Source organism: Pipistrellus kuhlii, unplaced genomic scaffold, assembly GCF_014108245.1.
Source record: "Pipistrellus kuhlii isolate mPipKuh1 unplaced genomic scaffold, mPipKuh1.p scaffold_m20_p_9, whole genome shotgun sequence".
NCBI lineage: Eukaryota > Metazoa > Chordata > Mammalia > Chiroptera > Vespertilionidae > Pipistrellus > Pipistrellus kuhlii.
In genome coordinates, this window is record NW_023425595.1 from 59,050,817 (window position 1) to 59,063,030 (window position 12,214).

Genomic DNA, 12,214 nt, shown 5'->3' on the forward strand with positions numbered 1-12,214 from the left:
ATCCAAGAGAATAAAAAAAAAAAAAAAAAAAAAAAAAAAAAAAAAAGGCAAGAGTGCCTGAGGCAGGCTAGATGCTGAGAGTTAGAGAAGTGTTTCACACCTGGGTGCCATGTTTTGTCTGCTGCTGGAATAGAGGAAGCTGCTTGAATTCCACAGCTTAGAAAGTTACCTAAATCAGTGGTTGGCAAACTGCAGCTCTTTGGCTCCTTGAGTGTGGCTCTTCCACAAAATACCATGGCCTGGGCAAGTCTATTTTGAGGAAGTGGCATTAGAAGAAGTTTAAGTTTAAAAAATTTGGCTCTCAAAAGAAATTTCAGTTGTTGTACTGTTGATATTTGGCGCTACTGACTAATGACTTTGTCAACCACTGACCTAAGCTCAATGGAGGAAGAGAGAATAGTTTCTTGTTAATTTTACCGTTGCTCACAACATAAAAACATCTAAAGAAAAAGGGACTAGCAATATTTTATAAAGATAATAATTACAGCCGAAACCGGTTTGGCTCAGTGGATAGAGCGTCGGTCTGTAGACTGAAAGGTCCCAGGTTTGATTCCGGTCAAGGGCATCTACATTGGTTGCGGGCACATCCCCATTGGGGGGTGTGCAGGAGGCAGCTGGTCAATGATTCTCTCATCGATGTTTCTAATTCTCTATCCCTCTCTCTTCCTCTCTGTAAAAAATCAATAAAATATATTAAAAAAAAAAGAAAAAAGAAGATAATCGTTACAGTCACAACACTTCCCTGCCTATGAGGAACTACCAAAACAAGAGATATTTAATTTAAAAAGACTTTAAACAGGTAACATAATTTAAATAAATAATTCACAGTAATTCTACAGCTACGATTTTCAACCTGTGGGTCGCAACCCAAGGTTGAGAACCATTAGCATGGTCCCCTAAGAAAACACAGATATTTACATTACAATTCATAACAGTAGCAAAATTAGTTATGAAGTAGCAACAACAATAATTTTACGGTTGGGGGTCACCACAACATGAACTGTATTAAAGGGTTGCGGCATTAGAAAGGTTGAGAACTACTGGTTTAGAGCATCTTCCGGTACACTGAAAGGTGGTCGGTTTGATTTTCAGGGCATACACCTAGGTTGCAGATTCAATTCCCAGTTGGGGCATGTACAGACGTTTCTCCCACTTTCTCTCTGAAATCAATAAAAAGCATATCCTCGGGTGAGGATTTCAAAAAAATCAAACAATCTAACATTATAACTAAAGGAACTATTATAGAAAAAGTACAACAAACAAAGCCCAAAGTGAGTAGAAAGATATTAATATCAGAGTGGAAATAAATGAAATAGTCTAGAAAAATGATACAAAATATCATTGAAACCAAGGGCCAGTTCTCTGAAAAGATAATTGAAAAATAAAATGAAATATATGAAAAATAAAACCAAAATTGCAGAATTTCAAGAAAACAAGTTTTTTATTTATTTTATTTATTTTTTAAAATATATTTTATTGATTTTTTACAGAAAGGAAGGGATAGAGATAGAGAGCTAGAAATGTTGATGAGAGAGAAACATTGACCAGTTGCCTCTTGCACAACCCCTACCGGGCATGTGCCTGCAACCAAGATACATGCCCTTGACCGGAATCGAACCCGGGACCTTTGAGTCCGCAGACTGACGCTCTACCACTGAGCCAAACTGGTTTCAGCAAGAAAACAAGTTTTTTTTAAAATTTCTTTATTAAGGTGTTACATATGTGTCCTTATTCCCCCATTATCCCCCAACCTCTCCACTCATGCCCTTACCCCCCCCCCCCCCAAATTGTTTAGGCTTATATGCATGCATACAAGTCCTTTGGTTGATCTCTCCCCTTTACCCCCACCCTCCCCTACCTTTCCTCTGTGGTTTGATGTTCTGATCGATGTAAGAAAAGTTTTGGCCCCGGGCTGGTTTGGCTCAGTAGAACGAACATCGGCCTGCGGACTGGGGGGTCCTGGGTTGCATTCTGGCCAGGGGCACATGCCAGGGTTGCAGGCTCAATCGCCAGTGTGGGGTGTGCAGGAGGCAGCCGATCAGGGATTCTCTGGCATCATTAATGTTTCTGTCTCTTTCTCCCTCTCCTTTCCTCTCTGAAATATATATATAAACAAGTTTACATAATATGTAAAACATTTTTAGGTTCTTAAAGCTGCAGGACTGAAAAAAGATGAGATTGCAATGTGGGAAGTAAATGAAGCCTTCAGTCTGGTTGTACTAGCAAACATTAAGATGCTGGAGATTGACCCCCAGAAAGTGAATATCAACGGAGGAGCTGTTTCTCTGGGACATCCAATTGGGTAGGTCAAATCACAAGGAAAAATCTCTAAGTAGATTAATGGATGCCGTGGTGTTTCTATCTAAGAGTGTTTGACGATAACTCCTATTACTCTGTGTCAAACAGATTTCTTTCTTACCCTTCATAAGGCAAACACCATTTATGATAGACTGAACACTGAACACAGATCTGTAACATTTGTTTCTTGAAAATGAATATTTTATTTAGAAGGTTTAAGATTAAAGTCTATGCTTGGACCTTTAGAAAAACCATAACCATTATTAAAACAAGTGTCCCCAGTTTAAGAAAAGTAACAAAATTCAGCTATGATTAATGGTAATAGAACTTTTAAAGAATTTAGAAAAGAATTTTTGGGTACTTATACGTTCTATTACTTCATTAAAGAATCAAAATGCTTTCTTACTCCTAGGATGTCTGGAGCCAGGCTTGTCACTCATTTGGTTCATGCCTTGAAGCAGGGAGAATATGGTCTTGCCAGTATCTGCAATGGAGGCGGCGGGGCTTCTGCCATACTGATCCAGAAGCTGTAAGACAGTGGCCTGTCACCTGTGTGGCTGACTTCCTTGCATCAGCTTATACTCCAAAGAATTAGCTTGTACTCCTTTTTTATTATTTTCTATTTTAACTTTTTCTAAATAAGATGAAAAGATCAAATCCCCAAACATTTTGAAATCACGAATAAATTTTTTCTTCTGCTTTAAATTTTTGTTACTCTTCAGAAGTTTCCTATTTTTGTTATAAAGCTATATTTGAAATGCTAGTATGCAAACAGTGGCTTACACGTAGGAGCTTCTATTTTAGAGAATCATTTGTTTTTGAGGATGTTCAAGCGTGTCATCATAGCTAATTTAGATTTAGCAGACTCTAATGTGAAAGTGGCTATATTGGGCAAACTAGCAGGGGCTCAAAGGATTAGTTAAGGAGCCACAAACAGTGGGTGCAATACTGTTAGAAAAGGAAAACTCATGTGCTCAGGCTAGAGTATGTATAATTTCTCATAAACTCAGCATTCAGGATTTGGGGTAGGGTCACACAGAAAATACTGAGGTTTGAGCTCTTAATAACTACAGAAGTACAGAGAATGGGAAAGTAGAAACTCTTTAATTGATTTATGGAAGGAGATTGACACTTTCAATGTGCCACAATCCTTGTTCCTTATTTTAAAGAGGGGGGAGGGCACATTGAGGTGAGAGAAACATCAACCGGTTGCCTCCTGTACAAGTCTTGACTGATGCTCAAAACTGCAACTGGGGCATGTGCCCTGACCAAGCGTCAAACCTGCCACCTTCTGGTGTAAGATGACATTCTGAGAAACTGAGCCACACTGGGCAGAGCACAATGCTTGTTAATAAGCAGGATTAAATGCAACACAAGTATCTCAAGTTGCATTTCATTTGGGGGGGAAAAAAAACCCCCACACTGTAGGCAGAAAAAACACACCCTCAGCTGCAGCTGAGAAGGGACACCTCCAACTCTGAGATCAACAGTATAGGGAGAGGGAGGGACAGAAAAGGTCATGTATATACATAGCTCTTGGTAAATAATTCACTGTATATCCTTACCTTTGAAGAAAAAGAATTATCTTGGAAAAAGGAAATATTGTTTTATTGACAAAGTACTTTCAAAAAAAGATCTGTATAATAATTGCTAACTTTTATGGCTTTGTGCTAAGTACTGTCCTAGAAGCTTTATTTGTATTAACTTCTTTGGTAATAGATAATAATGGGACCTACCCTCACAAAAACTGAAGAGGGTAGGTCCCAGTATTATCTATTATCATACCAGATAGGTAAGGAAATTGAAGCATGGGATGGTAAATAAATTCCAAATACCTGGTAAGTAGGTGAGGGCCTATGTAACTCACTATGCTTAGCTTCTCAGTACTCTCAATAAGTATCTGCTCTAACTGTAATTGGAGCTAGGAAAATACATGAAAACCCTAATATGCAAAAAGACCAAATGGCAGAACCACCACCGGGGGTTCGTGCAGAACATGGCAGGCACTGGCCCTGGTAGGATGATGGAGCAGATGAGGGGGTCACTGACCAAGGAGGGACGCCAGTTGCTGTCATCAGGGTGAGCCTCTCGTGGTTACTGAAAATTCTTAGCTCCCATGAGCCACAGTTCCTCTGGTCTTAGGTGACCCACAGGTTGAGAACTGCTGCTGTAGAGCCTAAGACCATGGGAAAACACAGGCATTTACATTACGATTCATTAACAGTAGCAAAATTACAGTTATGAAGTAGCAACGAAAATAATTTTATGGTTGGGGGGGGGGTCACAACATGAGGAACTGCATTGAAGATTTTAGGCATTAAAAAAATTGAGAACCACTGTCTTAAAAGAAAAAAGAAAAAGTTAAATGTGAAAAAAGAACTCTGAAAAAATAGGAAACAGAAATTAACCAATCAGAAAAGTATATAGTCATTACCTTGGTTGTGTAGCTCAGTTGCTTAGGTGTAGTCCAGTGCACCTAAAAAGGTGGTCAGTTCGATTCCTGGTCAGGCATATGTGGGCTCGATTCCTATTAAGGGTGTGTAGGAGGCAGCCAACTGATGTTGCTCTCTCACATCTATGTTCCCTCCCCCCCACTTCTTTTCTCTTTGAATCAATAAAATCCTTTTTTTTTTTAAAGGAAGAAAAAGAAGAAAAACATGCCCTGTCAGGTGTCACTCAGTGGTTAGAGCATTATGGTTTGATTCCCAGTCAAGGGTTATAGGTCTGATCCCTGCCCAGATTGGGGCATATGTGGGAGGCAACCAACTGATGCATCTCTCTCCCTCTCCCTCCATCCTCCTCCCTGCCCTTCCACTCTCTCCAAAAATCAATGGGAAAAATATCCTCAGGTGAGGATTAACAACAACAAAAATCCCAAAAAACAACAACAAAAAAGAAAGTATGCAATTGTCAAATATAAGAGGTGATTTTGGTCAGAAAAAAATTAATCACATCTAATTTAAAGAGAATAAAAGTAAACATTAGAGGGAAAAAATCTTTAATTCAGAAAAGGCTAAAAGCCTGACTAATCAGCTAGGAGGAAATTAGAGGTAAAAAACTGAGTTTCTTCTGCAAAAGCCTCCAGGCCTGGATGACTTCTTGGTGTTTTAGTTCCAAGGAACAGTTATTTCTCATCCTAAATAAACTGTTGCAGAAAATAGAAATAAGAAACGGCTTGAGCTAGAATAACAGCTAGATATTAGAGTGCTTATGTTCCAGACTTTGACCTAAATGCTTTACATATATTGTTTTACTTAAATATTGCACTGATATTAAAGCAGATACTGTTTTTCATTCCAAAATTAAGATAAACTAGAAGAAGATGGAAATGAGCTTTTCGAATTCATTTGAAAAACTAGCATAAGCTTAAAACCAATCTCATTAGAAGGAAACATTTAAATAAAATGTTAAAACAAATTTAGTTATATCTGAAAAATCATCAAGATTACAAAGTATACAATATTAGGTTATTAATATAAAAACAAATTCATGGGTTTAATAAACATTTTAACTGTTAGAAAAGAACCTAATTAAGTTGAACAGATACTCCTAATGTAAATTCTTAAAACACTATAAACAAAGGCCATCACACTTAACATTCTCACTAAAATGAGAAAACCGCTTTGATTATTATTGTATTAGGAATGTTAATCGGAAGAAATAAATTTGGAAAATAATTATTTAAAGGTATTCTAGCCTTAGTAAGCAAAAACTAACCACGAAGAAAGCCATTTTCTCTAAGAACTTCTCATTAAGAGGCACAAATATAAAATATGAAGTAAACAGATTTCCTATAGTAATGAACATGGCATGTTACTGGCACATCTTTAAAACATAGACTAACGGAACAGACTAGAGTCCAGAAGCACGTGTGTGCGCACACACATACACACTTATCAGCTGATGACAATGGTAACAGTGCAATGTATTTGGAAAATAAAAGCTTTTCTTCAGTAAATGTTGCTGGGTTAATTGGATATCCATATGGAGAATCAATTCCAGATAGATAATCCATGAAAATATAAAAAGTTAAACAATAAAATTTTAAGTTTTTAGATATCTACTATCCATCTGAAAAGGGACCTGTGTGTAGAATACAGAAAGAATGCCTACATATCAGTGATTAAAGGCATACAATCCAATGCAAAAGTGAGCAAAAAATACCAACAGATACTTCACAAAAGGAGATAATACAAGTGACCAATAAGCATTTGAAATGCTGGTCAAGTTTATCAGGAACAATCAAACCAAAACCACAATGTGAATGAAACTAGACCACCTCCTTACACCATACACCAGAATAAACTCAAAATGGATTAAAGACTTAAATGTAAGTTGTGAAATCATAAAAATTCCAGAAAACATAGGAAGTAAAATTACTCAGATATTTTTCGTGGCAATATTTTTTCCCCTGATGAAATGGGACTATATCAAACTAAAAAGCTTCTGTACATCAAATAAACTATGAACATAATGAAAAGAGAACCCACTGAATGGGAGAACATATTCACCAATGATACATCTGATAAAGGGTTAATTTCTAAAATTTATTAATAAGTTATACAACTCAACACTGAGAAAACAAGCTAAATGAAAAATGGGCAAAGGACCCGAATAGACAGTTCTCCAAAGAGGACATGCAGATGAGCAATAGACACATGAAAAGATGCTCACCATCACTAATTATCAGAGAAATATAAATTAAAGCCACTATGAGATAACACATTACGCCTGTCAGAATGGCTACTATCAATAAATCAACAAATTAATGCTGGAGCATGTGGAGAAAAGGGAACCCTGGTGCACTATTAGTGGCAATGCAGATTGGGGCAGCTACTGTGGAAAATAGCATGGAGTATCCTCAAAACATAAAAAATGGAACTGTCTTATTACACAACAATTCCATTCTGGGAATATATCTGAAGGAATCCAAAACATTGGTTTGAAAGAATATAAGCATCCATATGTTTATTGCAGCATTATTTACAACTAGAGGCTCGATGCACAAAATTCATGCAAGGGGCTCGGTCCTAAAAACCCAGCTGCCTCTGACCTGGCAGCTCTGGCTTCATTCAGAATGTTATCTGGAAGATCATCAAATAGTCATTCTGTTGTTCTAATTAGCATATTAGCTCTTGAAACTTGGGCTAAATGGGTGTGTGTGTGTGTGTGTGTGTGTGTGTGCGCGTGTGCGTGTGCATCCTGGCTTGCACCCTCTCCAATCAGAAATCCCTGAAGTAACACGGAACCGCAAGTTCCTAACAGCTCACCTGCCTGCCCTTAACCCCTCTGCCTGCCTGCCTAATCGCTCCTAACTACCCTCCCCTGCTGGCCTGATCTCACCCCAAATTGCTCTGCCTGCCTGACCACCTGATCTCGCCCCCAATGGCCCTCCCCTGATGGCCTGATCGGCCCTAACTGCCTCTGTCTCAGCATCCACCACCATGGCTTTGTCCTGAAGAAAGTCGTACATTCAGAAGATGGCTGGTTGACCCAGTCTAATTAGCACATTACTCTTTTATTAGTATAGATTACATAGGATAGGATTGCTTAAATGGGGGGAGGGGAAGCCTTTTTCAGCAGGAAGGAGATGCTCTTAGCAGATAAAAATATATAATCCCTATATCTGGATTGATGGCCAGCCATATGCACTATACTGCCAAACAGGTGTTTAAAAAATTGAACTGCTTTCTTACACCTTACACCAAACAGCTGTTGCCCTTAAAACCCCTCCTCAGCCCCCACCTTACGTTCTGCTTATGCAGTTCACCCAGATTAGGTACTGATTGGTCGGTTTCTATGCCAGGCAGCATCAAAAGCTCTGCTTCCTAGGCAGCCATTGGCTCCTCACATTTCACTCAGATTTGGTTCTGATTGCTTTGTTTCTGTGTCAGTCAGTGTCTCCAGGCCTATCTCTGTGCCTGATCAGAAAGACAGGGCTGATCAGCAGCCTCCGTAGAGACCCAGAGAGAGGCACGGTTGCTGGTGAAGCCCAGAGAGAAAGAGAGGCAAGGGCTGATCAAAGCTGCTATGGAGGGTGTGGATCAGACCCTTCCTCTCTCTCTGGGCCTGATCTGCAGCCCCCTCAGCAGTTAGTGCTGGGTCACCGTGCCCGTAGTGGTGGCAGTCAGGGCAGGACAGACTTCTGGTGTTCAAGCTTTTGGTCATTACAGACCCTGGGTTATCACATATATTAGGTTAGCCAAGATTTGGAAGCAGCCTGAGTGCACATCAATATATGAGTGAATACAAAAGCTGTGATATATTCACACAATGGTATACTACTCGGCCATAAAAAAAAAGGGAAAACTTACCTTTTGCAACAGCATGGATGGATTCTGGAGAGTACTATGCTATGTGAAATAAGCCAATCAGAATCTAATAAACAAAATGAACTAACAAATAAAGCAGAAATAACAGTATGGATTTATTAACCAATGTCACCCCAATAAATTCAATTAAAAAAAAAAAAGCATAAAAAAGTCATTCCAAGATGGCTGACAGGTAAACACCTAGCCGTAGCCGCACATAACAATTTCAATAAAATACAACTAAAATATAAAATGGACATTACCCAGAACTACAGGAAAGTCGACTGACTGGAAATTCTACAACGAGAAGGAGAAAACCAGAAGGAAGCGCGGAGGAGCTGTAAAAGCCTAAGGTACGGAGTCATGCAGCACACACGGAGAGGACAGAGCCGGAGAGGAGGGAGGCTGAGTGCCTGGCTGGCGTTCCCAAGGGGGAAGGAGATAAAACTCCGACTGTGCTGGCTCCAGTTCTGACTGCTCTGAACCCCAGTTCTAGGCCAGACCCTGGGGACACAGGCTCACACAGAGGGAGCTGGGCTGTAAGGCGGAACCCCCCGGGGGAGAGGCGAAAGGAGTGGCGCGCACATTGTGCGCAGAGAAGGGACAGTCGGCTGTGCCCCGGGATTGCCCTGGCAGGAAGGAGACTGGGGCTCCAGACTGCTCTGAACGCCACCGCCAACTCCACTTCCAACTGAACTGAACCCCAATATCGGGCTCATTGGGGGAAAGCCTAGACTGTTTGACAGCAGGCGAAAATCGAGGGCACCTTTCTCTCAGAGGTGCTAGCAGTGAGTACTGGACGGTGGGGATTACTGAGACCCAGGATCTGCATAGGGCGGGGCTGACGGAAGCCAAGGCTGTAGGCTCCACCCTGAAACCCCGCCCGATCCAAGTAGAACACAGAGACTTTTAAGGCTACCAACTCAGGAAAGCTGCGAAAATGCGGAGACGAAATAGATCACAAACGAAAGAAACGGAGGACAAAAAGCGACTGGATATAGAGTTCAAATCTACGCTTATAAGGTTTTTCAAGAATTTCCTAGAAAAGATCGATAAGACCTATGAGGATATGAAAAGAGATCAACTAGAATTAACCCTTTGCACTCCGAACCATTCTGGACATTGGCTACCAGCTACTCGACACTACTTTGCGGCGGACGCATGCGTTGAATTAACTCAATTCCCCGTGATCACTAATTAACTGCAATGTCCCCCCTGAGAGGGGACATCTGAGTGATATGCTAGAATTCCGATGTCCCCTGAGAGGGGACAGCGGAGTGCAAAGGGTTAATAAGGAATCAACAAGAAATGATAAGGGATCAATAAGAGATAAAGAATTCATTGACTGAAATAAAAAATATTATACAGAGTCCTAAAAACAGAATGGAAGACCACAAGAATCAAGTCAAAGAGTTGGACATAAAGAGCCAGAAGACACTCCTCCACAGAAGCTAGAAGGCAAGAGAATCCAGAAAATTGAAGATAATGTAAGAAACCTGAGACAACTTCAAGCGAACCAACATCAGAATTATTGGGGTCCCAGAAGATGAGAGAGAGCAAGATATTGAAAACATACTGAAAGAAATAGTGACAGAAAACTTCCCCCACCTGGTGAAAGAATTAGACTTACAAGTCCAGGAAATGCAAAGAACTCCAAACAAAAGGAATCCAAAGAGGACCACACCAAGACAAACTATAATTAAAATTCCAAGAGCAAAAGACAAAGAGAGAATATTAAAAGCAGCAAGAGCAAAGCAGGTAGTTACCTATAAAGGAGCACCTATACGATTGTCAGCTGATTTCTCAACAGAAACCATGCAGGCCAGATAGGAATGGCAAGAAATATTCAAGGTGATGAATAGTAAGAACCTACAGCCAAAGATAATCTATCCAGCAAAGCTATCACTCAGAATCGAAGGACAGATAAAGAGCTTCACTAATAAAAAAAAGCTAAAGGAGTTCACCACCACCAAACCAGAATTATATGAATTGCTGAAGGGGGTTCTTTCAGAAGAGAAAGTAAATAAAGATAAAAATTATGAACAACAAATACGTAACTATCAACAAGTGAATCTAAAAACCAAGTGAATTAAAAAAAATCTGATGAAAAATATTAACTGTTGAATATAATAGAATCAGAGGTATGGAAGGGGAGTAAACTGACAATTCTTGGGGAAAAGAGGAGAGGGGGATTTGGGAAGAGACTGAACATAAACTGTGCACCTATGGATGAGGACAATGGGGAGTGGGGAAAGGGCAGAGGGTGGGGTGGAAACCTGGTGGAGGAGAGCAATGTTGGGGTTGGGGGGGGGGAAGGAACATTTGTAATAATATGAACAATAAAAATTTATTTTAAAAAAAGCATAAAAAAGCCCTTTACCATGTGATACTAATACTTCAAAATGTGTTGAAGATAACATCAAGCATTAACAATGATCTAGAACAACTGGAGCTCTCCTTATACTGTTGATAGTATGATTTGGCATAACCACTGTTGAAAAATGAAAAATCTAAATAAGGTTGAATATATCAATTCTAGGACCCAGCAACTCTTCTAATTATATATCCAACTGAAAAGTATAATACATTCCACTAAAAGTATGTACAAAACTATTCAGAGAGGTTCTATCCATAGAAGCCCCAATCTGGAAATAACCTAAATGTTCAACTATAAATTGGATTATGCATGGTATAATACAAAGTGGATAAACACAATGAAAAAGTACACAGCACGAGGTTAAGATTGAATTAAAGACATGACATCTCACTATGTTCAGCAAAAGAAGTTATGAAAGATTGATTATATAATGCAGAAATCCATGGTTAAAGAAGAAGAAAAAGCTGAAACTATGGTGCTAGAAGTCAGAAAAAGTCACCCCTGAGGCTTACAGTTATTTGAAGGAAGTGTGAGGGGATTCCAGGGTACTGGAAATGTTCCATACCTATCCTGGTGGTCAAGTAGATGTGTACACTTTTAGAAAATTCATTAACTGTTTGAACTTACTAGTTGGTGCACTTGTTCTGTGATATGCTTCCATAAAAATTTTACATTAACTAAAAAAGCAATAACCAGTTAAAACAATGTAATAAAGAAGTCCCCAAAAATAGCAACAAATAAAATATCCAGTTAAGCAAGACATTTATGAGAATACAAATAACTTTAAAACTATTAGATACTAGAGGTCTGGTGCATTAAATTCATGCCCTCTTGCAGTTGTGGGAAGCCCTTGGGGGATGTCCAACTGATGGCTTAGGCCCGCTTCCCATAAGCCAGCAGGTGGACATCCTTAGCGCCGCTACCAACGCTGCTGCGCTCACCAGCCATGAGCCCAATTTCTGGCTGAGCAGTGCTCCCTCTATGGGAGCGTACTGACCACCACGGGGCATCTCCTTCGTTGAGCATCTGCCCCTGGTGGTCAGTACGCATCACAGCGACTGGTCGTTGCACTGCTTGGCTGATTTGCATATTAGCCTTTTATTATATTGGATACCATATTGTCATTACCATTTTCTTTCAGTACCAGGTATTATAGGTACTGAAATGAATATTCCAATAGAATTTAATTGAAATAATACAGGTGATTTTAAAGTTAATCAGGAGGCAT

At 39.7% G+C, this 12,214-nt stretch overlaps 1 protein-coding gene across 3 annotated transcripts in view; it reads left to right on the forward strand.

Moving 5' to 3' along the window:
• Nucleotides 1-3,003, forward strand: part of ACAT1 (acetyl-CoA acetyltransferase 1) — a 28,947-nt gene extending 25,944 nt beyond the window's left edge. For 2 of the 3 annotated variants that reach the window (XM_036427208.2, XM_036427210.2), the window contains 2 exons: nt 2,145-2,302; nt 2,711-3,003. In XM_036427208.2, the coding sequence (XP_036283101.1) occupies nt 2,145-2,302; nt 2,711-2,831 (279 nt within the window). In that variant the 3' untranslated portion in view covers nt 2,832-3,003. Of the gene's footprint in view, nt 1-2,144; nt 2,303-2,685 lie in introns of all 3 variants that reach the window. The other variant, XM_036427209.2, reaches the window with a different exon arrangement.
• Nucleotides 3,004-12,214: the final 9,211 nt, after the last annotated feature.